Source organism: Mauremys reevesii, linkage group 9 (genome assembly GCF_016161935.1).
Source record: "Mauremys reevesii isolate NIE-2019 linkage group 9, ASM1616193v1, whole genome shotgun sequence".
NCBI classification, from domain to species: Eukaryota; Metazoa; Chordata; order Testudines; family Geoemydidae; genus Mauremys; species Mauremys reevesii.
In genome coordinates, this window is record NC_052631.1 from 41,732,831 (window position 1) to 41,757,624 (window position 24,794).

The 24,794-nt window shown below is 40.9% G+C and overlaps 1 protein-coding gene across 16 annotated transcripts in view; it reads left to right on the forward strand.

Annotated features, from left to right (window-relative positions):
• The window catches only part of PER2 (period circadian regulator 2), a 92,706-nt gene that overhangs the window by 64,794 nt on the left and 3,118 nt on the right, over positions 1 to 24,794 (forward strand). For 14 of the 16 annotated variants that reach the window (XM_039487766.1, XM_039487752.1, XM_039487763.1 and 11 more), the window contains 10 exons: positions 236 to 367; positions 2,833 to 2,929; positions 4,111 to 4,267; positions 4,367 to 4,497; positions 5,945 to 6,148; positions 6,376 to 6,636; positions 9,544 to 10,400; positions 19,039 to 19,225; positions 20,577 to 20,769; positions 22,571 to 22,721. In XM_039487766.1, coding sequence (XP_039343700.1) covers positions 236 to 367; positions 2,833 to 2,929; positions 4,111 to 4,267; positions 4,367 to 4,497; positions 5,945 to 6,148; positions 6,376 to 6,636; positions 9,544 to 10,400; positions 19,039 to 19,225; positions 20,577 to 20,769; positions 22,571 to 22,721 — 2,370 coding nt within the window. The remainder of the gene's footprint in view (positions 1 to 235; positions 368 to 2,832; positions 2,930 to 4,110; positions 4,268 to 4,366; positions 4,498 to 5,944; positions 6,149 to 6,375; positions 6,637 to 9,543; positions 10,401 to 19,038; positions 19,226 to 20,576; positions 20,770 to 22,570; positions 22,722 to 24,794) is intronic. The other 2 variants (XM_039487768.1, XM_039487767.1) reach the window with 2 other exon arrangements.

Consider the following 24,794-nt stretch of genomic DNA (forward strand, 5'->3'; position numbering starts at 1 on the left):
GTGCCTGTTGAGAGCTCATTGCCTGATTTGGGGCATGAGGGTGCAATCCTAGAAATAATTGCTCATATATGTACAGTATTGTACTTGCCTTGATATCTAGGTATAGTCAAATGTATCCTTGTCTGGGATCTTAAGAAAGCATGCAGCTATAGAATCTTGCTAATTTTTCTCATTCTGAATCATCAGTATGAGCTTAACTTTTGTTAAAGTTGATTGCTAATATTTTTTTTTGCAGCCTGTACACAACAGTGGATCTAGTGGCTATGGAAGCTTGGGGAGCAATGGATCACATGAGCATTTAATGAGTATAGCATCATCCAGTGACAGCAATGGGAACAACAATGAAGAGACGCTAAAGGACAAGCATGTAAGTTTTTTTTAATTTTATTTTTTAAATGAAGTCTTTGGTACAAAACTCTCTATAACTGAAAATGATTTTCACTGTTACTGTGGTTTCAAATTCTGGGCTGGGACCGAGGTTACTGCTGCATTGTGGCTCTGGCCAGGTCCTTCCAGCAGAAAAGTTGGGGAGATGGTTGGTCCTGTTTGAGAGGAATTCCTATCCAGGACCAAAAACAGTGGCGGATTAGCAGTGGGCCAATGGGTCCTGTGCCCGGAGAACCTGGAAAAATGGGCACAGATCTGCTCCGCCTGCCCGGCGCTCCTGCTGGGGAGAGGAGTCGGGGCACAGGGGCTTGTCTCACTCCACCAGCCCGGTGCTCCTGCCAGGGAGTGGAGGAAGGCTCTGTGCCCTGACCCCACTTCCTGGCAGGAGCGCCAGGTGGGCAGGGGAAGCCCCCGTACCCTCACCCCATTTCCCCAGCAGGAGCAGGGAGGGACCAGGGGCCTGCAGATGGAAGGGGTGGGGAGGGGCCCTACTTGCTCTGCCCCAGGGCCCCACAAAAGCTTAATCCACTTCTAAGCAGGGACAGAGCTTTATTAGTTTGTCAAAACTTTTTTTCCTTAATTTTGTAAGGGAAGAGCTAGTTCGCTGGCTTACCTGTTTATGGATGGAAAAAATGATGGGGAGGAAATGTGTGTATTTGTCTTCTTCCTATGAGGGTTGTGAGACATTCTACAGTGAACTTGTATGATGTGTGGATAGCCTAAGTTGAGGAAATAACCCCCACCGCATTGCAAGTGTGAGACAGTTGCCTAGGAGTGGAGTAGTTTGGCTCTTTGAATGATTGTCCATACGGTTTCTGCTCATGTGCATGGGAAAAGATTCCTTTTGAATAGCAGTGTCCTTTGAGGCTGTGCCTGGGCCTTGAGATTCTTGTTGGCAAAGGAACCCAAAGACTGATAACACTGCCGCACCCCTAGTTAGAGCCTAGCAAATAGCTGATTTTTTTAGTTCAGGGGGTTGAATAAAAAAAAGTATGAAAACAACTCATTTCAGTTCAGAGTAAAACTGAATTTTTGTTTTGGGTTGACTGCAGCATTTTAGTTCAATCTGAAAAGAATTTTTATTTTTTTTTTTATTTTTTTTTGGTTTTTCATTTTTGGTTGTTTTTTGATACTTTTATCTATGGATCCTTTTATTAGCTAAATTTCATAATGAACTGATTTTTTGAAATGACAAGTTGAAATGTGTTGTTTTGACTTTTTGTACTCTCTTCCATTTTTGTTTGAAACTATTCACTGGATTGGACCTGAATTCACTAATAGTTTTGATGCCCCCCAAAAGAGGAATGGTCCTGGGTCTTTTGCTGGCCAGGACAGATGATGTTTTTGGTGCCCACCTGGAGAAACAGAGCCAAAAAACCCACTGCTCTGACTGGTACAGAGCCCTCTGGAAGACGGTGCCCAGGACGACTGCTCTGGTTGCCTGGACCTAGAAGCATTTTTTCTGGCCAATTTACCATTCACTGGAAAATTTCTCCCAGTTCTAGTATTTGTGTCCTTAGCATAGGGCTGGCATTCATATCTGGACTGCAGAAGTTTGCAGATTCTTCTGAGAAATATTTTTTAAAAATTATTTAATATAGCTTCTTACTGATCCTGCTGTTGTGTTACAACTCCTGTGGGCTTTCGAGTATATCATTGTCTTTGTTTTCTACTGATCAGCACAAATATTATGTGCAGGAAAAAGTATCTTAGCATTCAGTAAAACCTTATTTAAGACTTCTACCTTACCAATCTTGATTTTAACAATTTTTTTTTCTAAACATGAACATTAGAAATACAGCTTTTTTTTTTTTTTTAAACTATTCTAGCAAGTACAGAGGCAGGGTCAGAATGATGATACATTTTGTGAGGATAGACTAAGAATGTTTTTTTAATGGTTTTTAAAAAGGTAGGCAGATCTCTTTTGAAATGCTATATTAAGCATTTTTTTTCTCAAAAAATGGGACTGAGTCTGTTGTGTAGAATATACTTTTTCTAATCTTCCTCTGCCAGCTCAGTTGCTAGTTTTAAATGATAAATGGCCCAATAGTTTGGGAAGAAGTGTTTTGTTCTTGGTAGTTTGTGCTCCCCAGCTAACTCTGGAAGAATTAAATGCCGTCTAAGATGCGACTATGTCAACTACAGTGTGTAGTAAAATTATGTAAGTCTTTGCTTTCTCAATCAAGAAAAAAAAATCGTGTTTACCAATCCTTTCAGCATGTGGAAATGACCTTCTCAGCTCAGGTCAATAGGCTTGGGTTTGTGAGGCTGGCACTAGCACTCTAAAAATAGCCGTGTGGACAGCAAAGCTCTTTGAAGTTGCGTCTAAGGTTGGAGCTTGGGCTCTGAAGCCTAGGGAGTTCATTAAGGACCCAATATGTATGAATAAGCCAAAATTTTCTAGTGACTATTTTTTCTCTTCACACACCCCTTGACACTTTTCAGGTGACATGTCAAGATGTGCATATGGCCAGAAATGAAGGACAACATGTTTTCACTGATAGAAGAGTGAAGCTGGAACATAAGAAAAAGTCTTTTGGAGGTAAAGCAGCAAGAGCTTGCATTTTTTTCTGTAAAACAGCAGAATTTCAGATTTTTGTTCAAGTCAGCTGTGTTTAAAGTAACTAAATACAATTATCAGACAAAATCTGACTGTCAGACTATAATACTAACTGGGAAACAACAGAACATTACTTTTATTTAGTACTTTATGGATGTGAGTTCAATGTCTGAGAATTGTATCAAATATCTTTTTGGATTTTTCCAGTTAATTGAATATTTTTGTGATGGACAACTTTCAAAGACTTAATAGCTAAGTGTGTTCTAAGATAACTATTTGGATTATACTATGTTATAAGTAATTTAATTATTATTCTCTGTCTCTCTTCTTGCATATTTGTTCTATTTCTGGAAGTAGTAAATTCCTTCAGGCAGGGATTTTATTTTGTACTGCAACATTGTTGGTACATAATATATGTGCAGTTGTAAGAAGATGTATAGTGAGAGCTTTTCTAGATCCTGTCTTCATTGCACACTGTTCTCTTTAGCCTTACTGGGGAGTATTCCACCAAACCATCAGATAATTACATTTTTTTAGTGGGTATTAGGTCATGTCAGCATAGATATTGTACCAAATGCCTCAGCCCAACAACTGTGGTGTGACTCAGAGAAAATATCATGAGGCACATGAATTGAGCTCACAGTTTTTAAAGTGAAAAGCTAAATTTAGGAAGGGACAAAATGTTACAAAAACAAGTAAAAATTTTTCTTTCTGCTTGTAACTCCAAAAATTCATAGATACTTTCAACTTGTTGTCACTCATAAGATTTAAAATTTGGATATTCAAAGAGTTTGGCTATTCTCCTGGTTCCTTAATACTTTACATCCACCCTAGTAGTCCTCAGACCTTCATAAATTCTGTTTTGATTATGCTGACTGAAAATAAGTAAGTACTGAATTCATCATAATATAAATTAAATTTCAAGTTAAAATTATGAGGACTATTGGTTTTCCGCTAATTGTGAAAAACATTTATGCAATACTTCTGTTACATGTGACTGGCACAAACATTTTATTGCAATATTTACTGGTTTTACTATATTTTAATGAAGGATAACTTCTGAGTCATTCAGAAGAAGGACATAAATTAGGGTTTGATTTACATCTGCTTTATTTTAAGAGTTATGAAGGGTTAACTTGTAATAAGCATGAATCTTTATACAGAAAAAACAAATTGTTCGAGTGTTCGGATGGAAGATATAACTGAAAAGGATACTGTAGCCATTGCTGCTCATAAGAATGTGGTTACAGAGGAACTGGCTTGGAAGGAACAGCCTGTGTATTCCTATCAACAGATTAGTTGTTTAGACAGTGTCATCAGGTAGGCTTCCATCCAATGTGTATTGTTGGTGTGTAAACTGTTTTTAACCCCTAAGTTTGCAACATTTTTATTTATCTTTGTTAAACACTTATTATATAGGTACTTGGAGAGTTGCAGCATACCTGTCACAGTAAAGAGAAAATGTGAACCTTCGTCAAACAATGCTGCTTCACTGAGTTCTGATGATCACAAGCGAAAAACAGCTGATAATACCATAAAGCCATCAGGAGGTATTAATTAACCTAATTTTTAATTAGGATTTAGCAAAAACATCAGTTCTGTGTAGAACATTATCAAGTATGGATTTTTTTAGGTGGAGAGGGAAAGAATGCTCATGTTCGATTTTGACAGTCTCATGTCTAGCAAGACAATGTGGCCGTGAAATCAAAATTCTAAATAACTTTAGCTTAGGGTAACTTCTGCACTGTCAAAGACAATTGATGAAATGTCTTCTTACAATTTCATTATGAAAATTCATGAATGTTTGCAGCTTTTGTAGTTTGATAATCTGTTTGTGGTTAAGATTCCCTTAATTTGTGAGTTTCTGAAGGCCTTGACAGTTAATCACAATAGAAATAACTATATAATCTTATTTTGGTTTTGATGTTTGAACAGCTGTGTTTGTTATGGTAATCACACAAGTGCATTGAGCATATTAATATACATATATAACTTTCCTGGGGGTCAAAGCTAAAGCAAATCAATTAAGAGGCAAGCATTGGATATGACTAGTTATAAATAATTATACAATTTTAAAGTAACCAAAGATGCGTTGTACTTTTAAAAAGAGAATTCTTGATGGCTATCACATCTCCAGTAATAATAATAATGGGAGATATACCTATCTCCTTGAACTGGAAGGGACCTTGAAAGGTCATTGAGTCCAGCCCCCCTGCCTTCACTAGCAGGACCAAGTACTGATTTTTGCCCCAGATCCCGAAGTGGCCCCCTCATGGATTGAGCTCACAACCCTGGTTTTAGCAGGCCAATGCTCAAACCACTGAGCGATCCCTCCCCCCATATCTAAGGTTGGCATAATTGTTGGAAAAGGGAGTAGAAAGGGAGGCAGAAGGAATATGTAAATAGGCATGGCAGAATTTTGTTTTTATTTTTTATAATTTTGACAGCTAATATTGTTTTTAAGCATTTGTTTTGTTTTTTATCTTTTTAAATGTTCATAATCGTTAGAAGTTATGGGGAGGGTCAGACAATTATTTAATGACAGTAGACATTGAGATTCAAAAAGCTAAAGCTTTATAACTGTTAAAACACAAATTGTCAACATCACATGTCAAAATATATCCTTAAATCAAACACTAAGTTCTCAAGAAGCATTCTTCTTACTTTGCCTATCTGTAAATTTAAGCTATCATCAATGGAAATACGTGTGTGTGTGTGTGTGTGTGTGTGTGTGTGTGTGTGTGTGTGTGTGTGTGTGTGTGTGTGTGTGTGTGTTAGAAGGTAATAGTATGTTGTCTTGGAAGTTGGGGTAATATCTGATATTAACACGTTGGCCCTTGCTCAACTATTGGGAATGAACAGAATCTGAATAACTTTGCTTTCTTCTCAAAAGCAATTCAGTCTCTGGCATTCTATGACGCAGGCGATTGATTTTTTTTTTTCATTAGCTTATTTCATGTTTCATCTAATGAAGTTTTAACGTTTTCTCTTCTAAAGAAGAAAGAGTGCTGTTGAAAACTCATATAGACCCTGCTGTGTTGAAGACATCTGATAAATCAAATGGTCCTCCGGTAGTTGGTGCTCACTTAACCTCTTTGGCTTTACTTGGGAAACCAGAAAGTGTTGTATCCTTCACCAGTCAGTGCAGCTACAGTAGCACCATAGTTCATGTTGGGGACAAAAAACCACAACCTGAATTAGGTACAGTACTTATTATTGAGATGAATAGCTTAATTTAAGACATTTTACCACTGGTTGATAATGGAATAGCTAATTACAATGGGATGATGTACGCTTTTTTGTTGCTATAGAATACTTACAGACAGACATTTTAGAGTTACAGTGCTTTTATTGTAAAGTCTTAATTTTAAAATTAGCAGAATATTTTGCCTCATTTGCCTTAAATATTTTTTTCACTTTTGTTCTAGAAATGATAGAAGATGGTCCTAGTGGAACAGAACTCTTAGATAGTCAACTTCTTGTCCCTCCATCCAGCGCTATACATGCAAACCAGGAAAAAGAGCCATTTAAGAAGCTGGGACTTACAAAGGAAATCCTTGCAGTGCATACACAAAAAGAAGAGCAGAGCTTTTTGAATAAATTCAAAGAAATCAAAAGATTCAAGATTTTTCAATCCCGCTGCAATTACTACTTACGAGATAGACCCAAAGGACATCATGGTGAACGTGGTAAGGCAATAGTTGTTGTCTTTTGAACTTTGTTTTAACCATTAAAGTTATCTGTGAACAGAAAAAAACATATCTTAGATGTTGCAGGTTCAGAAGCTATTGTTAAACCATGGATCACTTTAAGGGTGGTACAAGTGCAATTGTCATTTTTCTTTGGCTAAAGTTAGGCTTCAGTGTTCACTGAACCCTGATATGAAATCCTGCTCCTTCCAGGAAGCTCAGAACGGAATGGAGAAGGGACACGGGTCTGTAGGGCACAGTGGTAGGCAGAAACAATAGAAGGGAACATTATATGTAAAATAGGCATGGATAGTTGTATCTTTCATATTGATAACTGGCATCAATTACAAATTGAAGATTTATTGCATTTGAATTTAACGAATCTATAACGGGGTGGTCAAACTTACAGGCCTTCTGAGCCGCATACAACAATCTTCAGAAGTTCGAAAGCTGGGATACACCTGCCAGGAGCTGGGGCTTGGGGCTTCATCCCCACTCCTGCTGAAGCCCCTACCACACTGCAAGGCAGAGGTCCTGAGTTCTTCCGCCTGACCCCCAATTGGTAGGCAGAGAATGGGGAGACATGCGGGGCTTCTAAGCTGCACTTTAACAGTAAAAGTGCCACATGTGGCTCATGAGCCACAGTTTGACCGCTGTTGATCTATAGCATAAAGGATAAAATTGGTAAGTCCTTTAAACGTGAGATGTTATGCTATACCTGTGATGGGGTGTATAGATCCCACACAGATGAGGAAGGCCTCAGAGTCCAGGTGGTGGAGCTAGCCCCATCTCTCCAGCCCTGTCAATCATGCATGATAATTAGAAAGCTTTTAAACTGCAGTTACCTGTGGGGGAACGGGGAGGGGAAGGAGCAGGATTGCCTGAAGCAGCAGACTGTAGGAGTGACTCCTGAAGCTGTGGATGGAACCCCTAGCCAGAGACCTTCACCATAACCCAGAAGAGAGTAAAGCAGACCTCAGAGGCCCAGCCAGAGCGATCTCCCCAAAACCCACTACTTTGGAGCTGGATTGCTGGTAGCACTTTAGACTTGCCAAACACACCCAATTACTGGGGCTGCAGAGAGGAATTATCCCTGAACATCTTGGGGGTTGTGACTTTCATTTTGATCCCCCATCTGGAGAGACTTAAGAAGGCCCACAAAGGGCAGAGCGCACACACCCTTGCAAATAGTAAGGAACTGCGCAATGTAGATAACTGGGCATGGTTAGGTTCTCCTATCCTCGCATTGGGGAACCACCAAGGATTCTGTTACTAGATCTTTAAAATATAAATCAACAAAACATACAGTAGAACCTCAGAGTTATGAACGCCTCAGGAATGGAGATTGTTCGTAACTCTGAAATGTTTGTAACTCTGAACAAAATGTTATATTTCAAAAGTTTTACAACTGACCATTGACTTAATACAGCTTTGAAACTTTACTATGCAGAAGAAAAATGCTGCTTTTAACATCTTCATTTTAATGAAACAAGCACAGAAACAGTTTCCTTACTATGTCAAATCTTTTTTTAAACTTTCCCTTTATTTTTTTAGTAGTTTACATTTAACACAGTACTGTACTGTATTTGCTTTTGTTGTCTCTGCCGCTGCCTGATTGCATGCTTTCAGTTCCAAATGAGGCGTGTGGATGACTGGTCAGTTACTAACTCTGGTGTTTGTAATTCTGAGGTTCTACTGTACTACAAGTTGCCATGAAAAATTATGACAAAATATTTCATCTATGAATCTCTTGTTTGAAAATCAAATCCATAAAAGTAATATTTAAACTTGTATGTGTGGGATTGTTCTTCACTTCTATAGTGTGTATGATCAATATTTTAACAGAAGATTAAAATTCTACTAACCTCTTTATGATAGGATGTGAACTTCTACAAAGTGTGTGCTAGTGCATTTTACATTAATATTAAAAACAATGGGGCAGCCTCATCCCAAGTTTTGGAACCAATGGATACATGTAGTTATAAGTAATTTTGTGATGGTGATGAATGAAAATGATCATGAAAGATGATGATATTATCGGGTAGGGAACTAAAGTATTTGCTGATCTAAAATCAGTTCAGCTGTGTCAAACTCAGTCTGAGAGGGCAGAATTCAATTTTTAATTATGGCTCATGTACCATGTAGTTATTGACATCTACATACTATGCACAATCCACAGCAAGGTGTTTAACACCACTGATAATCAAGAAACTTTCTTTCCTGCTTTCTGGCAAGTGTGTGCCAGAATGGAGATTTTCAAACGTGTGAAATTTATGAATTTCTTTCATCTATCAATCCAGTTGACTACTGACAGCAGTTTAGTTCGTAACAAAAAGAAAATTTTAGTGTAGTCTTCCACATAAAATAAAGCAACACGCTCTTCTACATAAAAAGACCTTTTCCTAAAAAAAAAATTGCCACACCACTTCCTAGTTTTGCTACATCTTTTGTTCTGAGTTTATTTCCTCTTTTCCTTGCTTGAGAGTCTTTAGAGCTCCCTCCCAAATTAAAGGCCTGTGTGGCAGTGATTCTCTAACACAAAGAGGGCTAGAATTGCATTTCTATAGTTGCTGTTTTTATTGACTAGAGAGAATTCTAGAGGTACTCACCCCTCAAAAACTGAAGTCACTGCATCAAAACTGTTGGCCAAAGCGGTGAAGGACTACATTTGGGCACAAAATGCACAGCTTTTCCCCCCTCCTCTTGATTTTCCTTTCTCTGCAATTGTGCTAATACAGCTGCTCCTGCAAAGTTTCTGTGCCAGAGGCAGAAGAGTGAGCCTGACTACTCCCTAGTCAGTTCCATTCTGTTGGAATAGAGCAACAGACACAATTTTCAGCAGCTTCTGAGAATGACTTGAAGGGGACACTTCACAATTTGATATAATTATTTCCCACTGTGTTCTAGGTGCTCGTGGGCAAAGAAATGGTACTTCTGGAGTAGATCAGTCCTGGAGGAAAAGTGGAAAGAACAGGAAATCAAAACTAAAACGAATTAAACCACAGGAATCCTCGGACAGTACAACTTCTGGACCCAATCCCCCTCATCAATTTCCTCTGCAAGGCCTAAATAGTACAGCTTGGTCACCATCAGATACTTCTCAAGCTAGCCATTCAGCCATGTCTTTCCCTGCTGTTATGCCTGCATATCCACTTCCGGTTTTTTCAGCAGCAGGAACTGTGCCACCAGGTCCTGAGGCTTGCCTTTCTGGTTTCAGTGATTTACCAGATTCTGGAAATAATTGTCCTATGCAGCCATCACAGTTCTCTGCACCTCTTGTAACACCAGTGGTAGCACTTGTGCTCCCCAACTACATGTACCCTCAAATGAACAATAATTTACCCCAGACACTTTACAACGGCCAGCCTAACTTTTCTGCTGATCCTACTTTCTCTTCACAGTCAGTGTTTTCAGCACAGCCGCCATTAGCTGTCCCAAATCCTTTCCCTCAAGAGACATTCTTTCCAACACAACCATTCCATTATAATACACCAGCAGAAAGTGAAAAGACTCCTGCCATGGAATCACGAAATGATCCATCCCGTTCCTCCACGCCACAGTCTCTTGGTCCTCAAGATCAGGCCTCACCACCTTTGTTCCAGTCCAGGTGCAGTTCTCCTCTACAGCTAAACCTTCTGCAATTAGAAGAAACCCCCAAAAGTGCTGAAAGTGGAGCTGCTGCTGGTTTACATGGAGCTTTAATTGAAGGAGGAGCCACAGGCAAACCCATAACTGATGACAGCAGCAGAAAAGGATCCTCTCCTGTAAGTATTGCATATAGTTTCCAGGGAAAAAAAATACATCTTTACACTTTGAACATAGCTATTCTTCATAGTCCATGTGCAGAAATACTTCAGAAAAGTTTAAAACTGAGTTTCTTGTCCCAACAGTAATTCATGTAACATCAGTTTCAAAGCTGTACAATTTTGCTTTTTTGCTGCAGAGTTTCAATGTAATCTCCTTAAACCTACCCTCAAGTTTAGGTTGGAAATTCGGACTTTTCCAGTGAGCTCATTCTAGTGAAATAAATTACTTTAAACTTACTCTTTCCCTGAGGGAAAGAAGAGAAATGAAATTTGTTTTCATACTGAACAAAAACAGCATGCTGTTTTGTTACTACTTCTTTTTAATTGCTTTAAAAAGTTTATAATATAAAGTTAGTAGAAGAGGTTTGGAAATGTATTATGTATATTGCAAGACCTGTTACATTTTATTCAGTTAATATGAACACACAATATTCTTTTTGCGAAGAGAATTGAACCTGATTCTAAGAAACCGTCTTAGCAACTTAATTATTTAAACTGTTTGGTTACAAGCTTTGAGGGGCAAATAAGGGGAAATATAACTGTGGACTAAGCACACATTTTTGTAATTTTAAAATCCAATGTACAGTACATTGGCAAATGAAATGAGGAAATTAATTAATATATGTATCTCTACACCATTTTAGCTTTTCCTTGGTCTACTTGGTATAGTAAAATTGTATGGACCATCAGTCAGTTTCCCTTTACCTCAGGTTCCTTAAATTTCAAGGATCAACATGTGGGCGTTGATTTTGTTGAATTTAAACTCTGAAAATAAGAGGATCTCTGTTAGAATAATGTTTGCTATACAGGATTTAACAACATTGAAGTAGGCTAATAGATGATTTGGACCCCTGTTAGCCCCTTAAAAATATTGGTTGGGGGAGGGGGAGAGGCATGTGCATGCACATACCCAAGATATGTATACTGTTTCTTGTGTACTTATGAGTCATTAAATATTATGCAGTTAATTGTAGTAAATGATATAGCAGCGTTAACCTGTATGGAATCCCTAAAAATAGTTATTGGGAATGTGGATTTTTGATGATGTTGTTGATGCAAAATGTATTGATGCTAATGCATATGCCCTGGAATTCCTATCTCCAAAATGTTAGGACCTTGCCATCACCCAGTGTTTTATTTTCAACGCTAAAATCTCTGATGCATTTTACTTTAGTGCTCATTGGGAAATCCCAGGCTATAATCATAGAATCCTAAAATATCAGGGTTGAAAGGAACCTCAAGAGGTCATCTAGTCCAACCCCCTGCTCAAAGCAGGACCAATCCCCAGACAGATTTTTACCCCCGTTCCCTAAATGGCACCCTCAGGGATTGAATTTACAACCCTGGGTTGAGCAGGCCAATGCTCAAACCACTGAGCTATCCCTCCCGCTTGCAAAAGAGTTAACCAATATGTATAACTTTTGCTTCATAGAACTGTTGTCTTACGGTAGCATGTGTGTGTTTAAATTATGCTCTGTGGAGCTATAGCCATTTTCTTGGCATATTAAGCAAGATCCAGATACCTCTGAGTTGGTGCAGAGAGAGAGAGTGCACAGTGAATGCCCTGTGATTTTATAAGTCTTAACTAGTTTAAGCAGACCATGCAATATTCTCCTCTTAAAGGTTAATTAGATTAAAACACTAAAAAAACATAGACTCATCCATATTTAGGGTTGGTCAAAATTTTCTGAATTTAGATCCTTGGATGTGGTGGGGGTTTGTTTGTTTGTTTGTTAAATTGTAATTTAGACAAGAGGGGGAAGAACTTTTTTTTTAAACACTATTCTACCCACAATGGATCATAAAGCTTATTATTTTAAGGGGGGGAAGCTTTCAGGTAGTGAAACAAATAGTCCGGTTTCATTTCTAGAGTACAAAGTGTGCTTACTAGATGCTTTTCCTTGTATCAGGTTTTCAAACAATGAGTTAATGTAATAGGTGCACCTCTGCAGAATACTGTGTGAGAAACTTGAGAGAAAAAATTCATTGTTGACAAATACAAAGTATTGTACATTGAAAGGAATAATTTGTATTACTCATGCTCATCAGTTGGGTTTGAAAGTAAGTAACTACATGGAAAACAACTTAATGTCATTGTGAACAGCTCAATGGAAACTTCTGTTCAATGTGCAGTGGTAGTCAAAAGCAAACAAATGTTAGAATGTATAAAGAATTGGATGGAAAAATAATACTGAAAATATGTCATTATCTGAGCCAATGGAATGTCCTCATGTGGCATAGTCAAATGATCAATCGTGATCACCCTATTTCAAAGAGAGAGAGAGCAGAAATAGAAGGGTCCAAGAGATGATGAGAACTATATGGAGAGGGATTGATAAAATTGAGACTGTTTAGAAAAAAGACAAATAAAAAAAGAGACGGCACAAAGAAGGTAAATTGTGTGCTTTCATTTATCCCTTCTCATAACACCAGAAAAGGAGACATAAACAAAAATTAAAGGCAACAAATTAAAACTGACAAAAGGAAATACTTGTTTACATGATACATGATTAACCTACAGAATTCTCTTACCAGTAAATATCATTGAGGCTGACTGTATAATATGATTTTTAAAAAATCAGATTTATATAGATGAGGATATCTAGTTAAATTAGATAAGGTGTTTTTTTTAATTAGTGTAAAAGTTAATATTAATAATATTTTTAATACATAACCGCTAACTCTCAAAAATTGGAAACTTCCCCATTGGGCAGTTTATTCTATAATTGTCTGTAGCAGGTTTTCTTGCATCTTTTTCTGAAGCAGCTAATGCTGTCCATTTTCAGAGACTGTTGGACTAGATAGATTACTGGTCTGAACAATTCATATGTGTAACTTTTCTTAGGACTCTCTCAATCTCGGTCAATTTCTTCATCTGACATTCTTAATTCTGTTATGTTGCATTTTTTAAAGAAGAAAAACTCTGAACTTGATTGACTTGAAACAGAAACTGCTGTACTAATTACATTTTTGATATTTCACTTTTGCAAGATGATAGAGTGGAAAATTCAATTTTCATAAACAAGCTATTTCTGTGTTTATGCTAGTCATGAAAATTAAACTTACTGAAAGTTCTACCTTTCCAGGTCGGAGTGTATCATATGCTATACTTGAGCTAATTTTCTATTTTTAATATATTCAGTCAAAAGCTTGAATCTCCAAGTATCCTTGACCTAACTTGCAGCAAAACCTTTACAATATAACTGTAAGGCTCCTTTTCAGTTAGAACCTGCTCTGAGATGTAGAAAATGTTTCCTAGTGTCTTACTTAACCACTAACAGTTCATCTTGTTGACGCTTTCACTGTAAACTTTTCTTTCTTGTCTGAGCTTCCTAAAATGTTTGGTACATATTTTGTTTCATAAGCCTTCAAAGCATAATTTGAATGTACCTGTTGTGAAATATTTTACTGAGATGGAGCTTTTCAACATGAAAGAACGATGGGTAATACTTTCTATACAGGTCTAATTTGCTGTTAGAATTAGTCCATACAAATGTCACTTCTAAATCCTCTGCCCAACCTCAATTTTTAGTCACCCCGCAAAACTTTGGGCTGGTCTACACGCGTGTTCCATACCCAAAGAAACACCAATGTAGTTACAATGGCATGTGTCAGTTTGGATCCCACTGTAGATGCACATGTGCCTCATGCCTACAAGACTGGATTTTTTTTTTTTTGACTAGCAGTGTCCATAACTGTACATGTGCCCTGTGCTCCCTCATGCTGCTATATGAGGGCTTAAAAGGTGGCATGGTCTCTGCCCTCTCTTGGTTCCCTTTTACCACCAGTGACAGTAAGACTTGCCCTAGCTGATGTCTTGAGTTGGTAGACCTTAGATCAGGGCGGGCAAGCTTTTTGGTCTGAGGGCCGCATCGGGTTTTGTAAATTGTATGGAGGGCCGGTTAGGGGAGAGGGTCGTGGCCCGGTCCCCACTGCCTATCTGCCCCTCCCATTCAACACCGCCCCCCCCGTTCCCTGATGGGCCCCTCTGGGACCCCTGCCCCATCCACACACACCCGCTCCCTGTCCCCTGACTGCCCCCGGACCCCTGCCGCCTCATCCAACCCCTCCTCTCATTCCTGATGGGACCCCTGCCCCATCCAACCACCCCTTCTCCCTCTCCCCAGATTGCCCCCAGACCCCCTGCCCCTGACTGCCCCCTGCCACCCCATCCAACCCCCCCTCCTTCCTGACTGCCCCCTGGGATCCCTGCCCCCATTCAACTCGTTTCCCCCCCGACCACCATCCACACCCCCATCTCCTGACCTCCACCCCGAACTCCCCTGTCCTTTGTCCAACCCCCACTGCTCTCTGCCCCCTTACCGCACTGCCTGGAGCACTGGTGGCTGGCGGTGCTACAGCCACTCCACCTGGCTGCAGGCAGGCCATGCTGTCACCACCACCACACAGCACAGAGACTGGGTTAGGCCGGGCTCTGCAGCTGCGCTGCCCCAGGAGCTCACAGCCCCACCACCCAGAGCACCGTGCTGGCAGCAAAGCAAGCAAGCTGAGGCTGCGGGCTAGGGGAAACAGTAGGAGAGGGGCCGGGGGCTAGCCTCCTGGCCAGAAGTTCAGGGGCCATGCAGGACGGTTCCGCAGGCCAGATGTGGCCCACGGGCCATACTTTGCCCACCCCTGCCTTAGATCCAAGCTTCAGATAACCCTCATAAAGTACAAGCCACAACTGAGGACTTGTCCTTTGATGGCTCAGAATTGTTCATTGAAAGGACTGACAGTGTCCTATTCTTGCTGAAAGATCCTATGGTGACTTTATACTTCTGGGGATCTGTGCTCCTCCACCCTTTTGAAAGGCTTCCTCCTCTCAGCTTGCGTATCAGCAGAGGCAGCATATATAGTTTTACAATAGACAGACAGAATGTGATGCAAAGGAGCATCTGAAGTATAGTAGGGGACAACAGCTTTCTCAACCTTGACTCTAAACTCCGTTATACTGACACATCCTCAGATGAATGAGGTGTTCAAGAGCAGCACCAGAACCAGTCCACAGAATATGACCACCTTCCCCATCCCTCTTTATGAATCCTTCTCACAGGAAACTATTGGAAACAGAAATGGCCTCATCTAGGAGCTGTAGAAGAGTTTCCCCAGGAACATAAGAGGCTTCAAACTCCTGGTACTTCTGAAGAAAAAGGGAGGTCTTTGTCCTGTCCTAGATTTGAGGAAAAATGGAGCTCCAAACTCGACTTGCAGGATCCTTCCACATCTCCATCCATCTGGTCCACTAGAAATACCTAAGGGTCACAGTGGGTCCCAACCATTATCAGTACAGGTTTCTGCCATTTGGACTCTCTATAGCATCAAGAGTATTCACCAAGTGCCTGGCTGTAGAGATGGCACATCTAAGAAACCAGGAATCCCCATCTAGGCAACTGGCTGATAAGAGGAAGGTCCCAGGAAAAGATTGAAACAGCCCTAGATCACGTTCTTTCCCAGTTGGGATTCCTGGTGAACTACCAGGAATTGTCCTTTGCTGTTGGTAGAGTTAATAGGAACTCTGATCAACTCCAGATCAGCAAAGGTATCTGCTGGAGGACAGGTTCTGGTCCCTTTAGTCAATTAGCGCATGACGTGTGGTCAAATTGACAATAGCACATACATGCCCTGAGCTTTTAGGCCATATTTCTGTATCAGCATATGTGACACCACTTGCCAAACTTAATCTGTGGACTCCACAACAGTATCCAAGCATCATATGAGCAGATGAGTTGTAGTTTAGCCCCATGTCCTACAGGATCTCAGGTGGTGGCTAGATCCACTGAACATGAGAGAATATTCTTTTCAGTTCCTTCCCAGTGATTATGCTAGTTACAGATGTCAGGAACAGATTGGGGCACCCAATAGAACCACTTTCAGATGCAAGACTCATGTTGTCAGAATCATCTGAAGCTCTACATGAATTTCTTGGAACTAAGGGCTGTCAGGCTAGCCTCCGTGGCTTTCCTGCCTGTTCTTCAAACTCTGTAGTGCAGACAGATGGCACATTGGCAGAGCACCATTTATAGTGGCAGTGCGCTATATAAACAAACAAGGGTGCCCTCAATCATCCCATCTCTTTTTAGAAGCCACAAAGTTCTGGGAATGGCATCATCTGCCTGCGGCAATCTTGGTAGCTCTAAATCTTCTGGGAGTCAGCAGTGACCTGGCACACTTTGAACTGGAACTTAACTAGTCTTGAGTGGTCACTGTAGAAATCCATTCTTGACCTGATATTCTACCAGTGTGAGACTCCCTACTATAAACCTCTTTGCCACAGTGGACAGTTTCAAATATAGGGACTTCTGTTTCAGAGGGTATGTGAACCCAGCCTCCCTTCTAGAAGCCTTTCTTCATTTGGTCTCAAGTACTCCTATGTTTTCTCACTGATCCTTCTCCCCCCCCCCATCCACAGGATAATATCCAAGATACGATGGGACCATGTCTACAGTTATGGTAGCCCCTACTGGCTGAAGCAGCTTTAGATGTTGGATCTCGTGCATATGTCCAGCCAGCCTCCCAGTATGCCTTCCCATGTGTCCCGACATATTGTCTCAGAACCAGGGTCAAATACTTCACCTAGACCCACAGTCATTACACCTAACTGCCTGGATGTTGACTGGATGAGTAGGACTGACAGACTACTCCTTATAGGTTCAGGAGATTGTTTTACAAAGCCAAAAGACCTCCAACAAGAGGACTAATTCCTCAAAGTTGAAAATATTTTTTTTCCACCACAGGGGCAGCCCAAAATCCAATACAGGTTCTGATATCAAAGATTCTGGTCATAGTGCTCCTAAAACAGGCAGGATTGGCATTTAGCTCTAGTCTACCTGGCTGCAGCAACAGTGTGATATGCTTGGATAGTCATTTTCAGTCTTCTCTGACTCTACAGTGTCAAGGTTTCTCAAGGGCCTTCTTCATCCATGTCCTCCAATTAGAGACCCAACTCCCACATGAGACCTTCACGTTGTCTTCCTGCAACTTATGGAACCTCCATTCAAACTTCTATCACAGTGATCGTTATACCACCTCACCATCAAGACTTTCTCTCATGACCATCATGTCAGCATGGAAAGTCAATGAACTCCAAGCATGTATGACCAAAACATCCTTCGACAGGGACACAAAGGTGGTGAAATTGCACCTTAAGTTCCTCCCTAAAGTGGTCTCAGAATTCCTGAACCAGTCTATTATCTTACTGCTTTTCTTCTTGAAATTGCATTCTTTGCTGGGGAAAAGAAGCTTCATACTTCAGACGTTTTCAGGGCCTTCTTTGTTATCTCAACAGGACACAACCTTTTAGACTCTCTTCACCCTTCTCTGCATGGCCATATCCAGCGTGTTGAAAGGTCAAGTGTAGAAATATCAATACACACAGTGTATTTCCACTTCCTGTCGGTTGGCTAGCAAGCCTTTTCCTCCGGACATTAATGCGTACCCCACTAGGGCACAGGCAGCAGCTTCTGGAACATGCCAGTCCTCGAGATCTGTAAGGAAGATGCCTGGAGCAACCCGCTAACTTTTGTCAAGCATTATGCACATCACATGGCTTCCAGGGCAGATGCCAAGTTCAGAGGAGCAGTACTTCAGTTTCTGTTTGACTGATATAGACAAGACACTCCCTCACACTATCCAGGTACTGCTGCAGGTACATACTGCTTGCTGGTCAACTTCAGTGGAGTTCCACACTGTCACCTACACAGAACAGTTACTTACCTTACAGTCACAGGCTTTTTAAGATGTAGTCAATGTGGATCCTATGACCTGTCCCCTGTTTCCACTTTTAGCACTCCTCAGCAATACACGCCTTGTATTGCAAGAGAACTGAAGGAGGGTTGTGGCCACTCTGCCCTTTATGATCTTGTGCAGGTGCACAAGGAGGCACAGAGGTGTGTGGCCCCAGCGCAAATGGCTTGTGTGTCTCCGGTCTTGTGCGCAAAGGGTGCATGTGAACCTATAGTGAGATCTACACTGTGTACAGCATTGTGAGGAGCCATGATTAGAAAAAATACTGTTACTGTATTATAAAAAAGTATATTTATTGGTACGATCCCCTAGAGTGCACTAATTATAAACTAGTATAAAGATGCTTGTACACATGTAGCTTCCTCCCCTAGGGAACTGTGTGTAGACAAGCCTTATTTTTTTTTTCCTCTTACAGCAATGGTGATAGCTATTTTTTTTAAGTTAAGTTACAATAGGGATAATTCCTAGTCTTTCCTGTCCCGTAGAACCTAGATGCTGCAGAAGAAGTCAGATGGCTCCAGCACAGTGAAGTACATTAATATGGTCCCTTTGACAAACTATTTCCTTACATTGAAGAGAGATGTTTAACTTGTGTTGAAAAAGAATATGTAGTTGAAATCTAAATGAGTTATTTGACTAAAAGATTACCTGACAAACCTATTAACCCACCTCCTTCTACCTCCTTAATTAATTATCAGTCAGACTACCTGTGTGTTGTGCAGCTGTCCCTTTTCTCTATGAAAAGGTACTGTTACTTAATTTTATGTAAAGAACTGAAGTCTGTCCCATATATTTAACATAAATGTTAGTGAATAAATGGTCATGATTTCATTTTCACCTTCCTCTCACCCAGATTGATTCTCCAATGGAAGCTCAAAATAGTGATGCTCTCTCGATGTCCAGTGATTTACTTGATGTTTTACTTCAAGAGGATACATATTCAGGCACTGGCTCAGCTTCATCAGGAAGTGGTGTATCAGCAACTGCTGAGTCGTTGGGATCTGGATCCAACGGCTGTGGCATGTCAGGGAGCAGAACAGGTAACATTTACTGGTTAAATATAATCGTGCCTTGTGAAACATTAAGAGGGGGATTGTAAGCTATTACAGATATCACTTTTACCTCAAGAGCTTTACAGTAAAATCATACTCTTTTTTTAATCTAATTTACAATCCTAATCTTATGATATTTAAAAATTTCATGTAGCTTTATTTGTCTCGGGCTGCTGTAATAGCTTGTTGAAAATGGAGAAATGTAGACTTCTGTTTAAATGTTTTTCTTTGGGCTGCATTTGGAACAACTAACATATGCTATCTTAGTTGTAGAGAGTCTGTGGCCAGGTAGGAAGATATTTGAGGTAATTGTGACAAATCAATAGATAAGTTTTTTCTTCATTTTCTATTTAAAAGAACTAATTTAAACTGAAAAGTATTTGTTTCTTTAATCAAAACTAACGCTGCAGATCTTAGAATAATAATAAAAAAAAAGCTTCTGGGTAACATTGGACAATGTTCAGATACTCCCCCTAAAGCGTTCAGTCCTATTTTTAACTGGATTTTGACTACAGATAGTGTAATAGGGTTCCTTAGCTGCAGTCTTTTCTGGGTAATAGCCCATAGGATGATGAATATGACCATTCCAAACTTTCTATTCCATGTTTGGCAGCAACAGCTATTGTGGGAAACTTCCCTCTGTAGGATGTAGGACGGGGTGGGCAAACTTTCTGGCCCAAGGGCCACATCGGGGTTGTGAAACTGTATGGCGGGCCAGGTAGGGAAGGCTGTGCCTCCTCAAACAGCCTGGCCTCGCCCCCTGACTGCCTCCTTCAGAACCCCTGACCCATCCAACCCCCTCTGCTCGTCCCCGACTGCCCTGACCCCTATCCAGCCCCCCCCCGTCCCCCCGTCCCCTGACAGCCTCCACCGAATCCTACGCCTATCCAAGCACCCCTGTCCCCTGACTGCCCTTCGGAGCCCTCTGCCCTTTATCCAACCCTTCTTCCCCCCCCCCCCCACCATGTCGCTCAAAGTGGCAGGAGCTCACAGCTGCGCTGCCCAGCCCAGCTGGAGCCAGCCACCCCGCCCAGAGTGCTGGCGGTGCGTCACGCTGAGGCTGCCGGGGAGAGGGGACAGCAGAGGAGGAGCCGGGGACTAGCCTCCCCAGCCAGGAGCTCAGGGGCTGGGCAGGCCGTAGTTTGCCCACCTCTGATGTAGGAGGTTAACACAGATGATCTACTCAGAGACTTTTAAGGGGGTTCTCTATTGTACACCTCCATCAGGCATTTTGATTGGCTAAAAGGGTTTTCCTGTTACAGCGGAAAGCATAGTTCAAACAATGTACTAAAATGGAACATGTGACATTTATTATAAAAGCCACTTTTTATTTTTAAAGGCAGTAGTGAGACAAGTCATACCAGCAAATATTTTGGAAGCATCGACTCCTCAGAAAATAATCATAATACAAAAAAGAACACTGAAATGGAAAATAGTGAACATTTCATTAAATATGTCCTTCAGGATCCTATCTGGTTACTGATGGCAAATACAGATGACGCTGTTATGATGACTTACCAGATACCATCCCGGTAACTCTAAGTTCTTTTATTCCTGTATGAGCTAAGAGGTGCAATTTCACTAAAGATTATCTGACCCTGAATGGACTAAGAAGTTATGTCATTCTGCTTTTCAAGCTTGCTCCCTTTTTAGTATGCTTTCTATTTACTAGCCTAAAAGATTAGAAAGATGGATGTATTTGATAGCTATAGAAACAAGGGTAAGTCCAATTTAGTAGGATTAATATGGTTCTAAACTATGGTATTGGCTGAGAATGTACAGTTACTGACTGACAATTGTATACTTACAAATCCTTTTAGTCTGACTAGTTAGACCTCTATCAGTTGGAGTGCATGGATTAGTGAGGTGATTGTAGTATGGAAATCACTGTACTGTTGCTATTTCACTTAAAACCTACACATTCAAATGCTTGCCTCCTGTCTAAATTCTTTCCCCACCCTATAAACGCACACATTCCGTGCTCCTCACAAAGCCCCACTCTCTGCACCCTAGGAAGGATAAGGACCCACAAGCAGTGAGTAAACCCTTAATTTAAAACATTTGATTTGGATTCTCCTCCTCTATCTGTCTTTCAGTAACTTATCAAAACTGCAAGTAGGTGTGTGAAAAGAGAAGCCTGTTATCTCCTGTGAGGAGCGAAAAGGGAGATTGAACTTTGACATCCAGATTTATAAAGTGATTAACTTTAGTGCTCCCTATTAATCTGATATAAATATAGACTTAGTGTATGTCTACACTACAAATGCTACTGAGATACAGCTGCACCAGTAGTATAGACCTTACTACAGCAACAGAAGGCGTTTTTCTGTCACTGTAGTAAATTCACTCCCATCAGCCGAGCTACCGCCTCTTAAGGAACAAGTCTTTGGTCAGCCTGTGTCTATAATGGGGGTTAGGTCAACCTAACTCCATCACACAGAGGATGAAATTTCTCACAGCCCTAAGCGATATAACTAGTTTGAGCTAAGTTTTAGTTGTAGCCCAACCCTTAGAATTTCTAAGAGTAGCAACAGGTGCAAAAGTATATTGTTCCAGTGAACAGTGTCTAATAATCAGAGATTTAAATCCACCAGCATAGAGGCTGATATGAAAGACAGTGGAAGTGCAACACCTAAGTGAGAAGCCAACCCATTCCTATTCCTGCTGGCAGGAAAGGAGAAGGTACTGGGATTCCTACCAGGGTGCTGTCCTTTGACTCTGCTTTGGGGTTTCATCTTCCATATCAGCACGTGACTAGTAAATGGTCAAATTTAATTAAACACTCCAGAACCAAATTCCCCACCCCCTCTGACTGCTGGAAAGGAGGAATGTTTTCTGTCTCTCTGTAACTTGAAATTCCAGAGTTGCCTGACTGTGCTGCCTGTTGTAGAGGAACAGATCTCCTTTTTTCTGTTCTAACCCCCATCAGAAAGCCAGACTCTTTTGAGTTCTCCTCTCTAGTTAATATCTCTAGTGCCTGTATCTGCCCTAGATCAGAGCTGTCTTCAGCAGCAGCAGAATGCAACTGACAACATTCTTGTCAGTTTCACAGATGCTGCCAGCAGGTTTCTGAAGAGTCACTTCAGGAAAGCAATGAGCTAGCAGCAGAGGCACAGGAGTGGTCTGTCTGCAAACTTGGGAAGATGCTGACACAACCATAACATCTTTCAGACTTACAATTGGTTGTAAATTTAACATAGATTCATGGGGGGTAAGGGGTGAAGCTTTAAAATGTTAGCTTTCCACAAGATATTTGTATGTGCAAGCCAGATAAAAATTAGACTTTAGGTCCTTAAAACTGTGAATTTCAATTTCTAAATACATTTATTTTAGAAATGTGGAAATGGTTTTAAAAGAGGACAAACAAAAACTAAAGCAAATGCAGAAATTCCAGCCAAAGTTTACAGAAGAACAAAAAAGAGAGCTTATTGAAGTTCATCCATGGATCCAGAAGGGTAGATTTCCAAAAGCAGTTGCTAATTCAGTAAGTTTAAATGGATTAATACTACTCTTTATTACGTAAGTCTTTATTTGCTGTTGAGACTCATTTTTATAGTTGTTACACAGAAAACTTGATCAACTACATTGAGAGACAGTGCAAAGATCTGGAGTTTGTTTAACTTACAATAATTCCAGATTGTTGCATTAAACATGGTAGAGCTCAGCGCTGTTCTTCTAGCCTGCAACACACTTCTTCCCATGCTACAGGGAATGACAGTCCAGAACATGTTTGCAGGGTTGTTGTAGCTTTGTTGGTCCCAGGATATTAAAGAGACATAATGGGTGAAGTAATATCTCTTATTGGACCAACTTCTGTTGGTGAAAGAGAAGCTTTTGAGGTACACAGAGCTCTTCTTTAGGACCTGAAGCTCAAAAGCTTGTCTCTTCCACTGACAGAAGTTGGTCCAATAAAAGATAATCCAGGTCATGATAGACAACACAACAGCAATGTTTTACATCAGACAGCAATCCGTCCCCTTTTTTGCCAAGAAGTTGTCTGTCTCTGGAACTGATGCATTTACCACCACGTTATCCTAGCCACCTTACGCTTGGCAAGCTTGCAGAAGTTTTTAGTGGTTCCCCTCTGGTGTTATCTGGACCGGTAATCTGCTAGGTCACCCCAATCCTTGACTCTGGGAGCCAGCCTTACCCTCCTCTGCTGTGAGAACCCCCACTCCTGGGCTGTTCACGCACAGCCTCTAGCATGTAAGCGGCTCCTTGGATTGTGCAACCAAATGAGACTAGCCTATATCTCCAGTCCCAGACACAACCTTAGGAACCTCTGTCTTGCAGTGTCCAGTTATGCCAGCTGGACACTGCAAGCTTATATGAGTTTCAGTTTAACAAAGAAATGTATATGCACCAGTCTTGTTATCCCAAGGGGAGTCTCTGACACACTTCAGACCAAATGCACTGCTTCAGGTAGAATAAATAAACAGATTTATTAACTACAAAGTTAGATTTTAAGTGATTATAAGTCAAAGCACAATAAGTCGGATTTGGTCAAATGAAATAAAAGCAAAATGTGTTGCTGATCTTAGTGCCCTAACAAACTTAGATGCTTCTCACCACAGGCTGCTGGTTGCCCTTCAGCCAAGCTCTCCCCTTTGATCAGCACTTCAGTCTCTTGGTGTGGTGGTGTCTGTAGATGTAGGTGGAAGAGAGAGGAAGAGCATGGCAAACATCTCTCCTTTTTATCATGTTCTTTCTTCCCCCTTGGCTTTGCCCCCACCCCTTCAGAGTCAGGTGAGCATTAGCTCATTGCAGTCCCAAACTGACCAAAGGAAGAGGAGGTGACTCACTCGAGAGTCCAACAGATCCTTTGTTGCTGCCTAGGTCAGTGTCCTTTGTTCCTGAGGCTAGGCTGGGTTTGTCCCATATATGCCCCGATGAGGTGTGAACTGCCCCTCTGTTCTTGGAGAGTTTTTGCCTGGGCCTGTTTTAAGCCACGAGGACAAATTTTCAGCCTCATAACTATACATGAAATTACAACCTATAACATTACTGTAACAACAATTACTATAACTTGACTAACAATGCTCAGTGCATCATGAACCTTCTGAAGACACCTGACATGACAAACTTTGCATTGGATACCACACAGTCATATTATAAGGATGAACATGGAGGTGTGCAGGAGGTTCCCTTGAGGCACAGAGTGTCACAGACCACCTCAGCAGATGGTTTGCAAGTGACCACAAATGGACCGTCAAAGATTCCATCATGTAGAACGGGTTCTCAAACTGGGGGTCGTGAGGTTATTACGTGGGGGGTCACAAGCTGTCAGTTTCCACCCCCAAGCCCCTCTTTGCGTCCAGCATTTATAATAGTTTTTAATTTATAAGGGGGGATTGTACTCACAGGCTTGCTATGTGAAAGAGGTCACCAATACATAAATTTGAGAAACACTGATATAGAACATTCACATATAAAAAATAATTCTTCCTTTGACATAGGTGTAGTTATGTCAAGGGTTAGGTCAGCTTAACTAATTTTTCACATCCCTGCATGCAATGATGGATTATCCACTGGTCCCAGGAGGCCCTTGCCTAGGTGT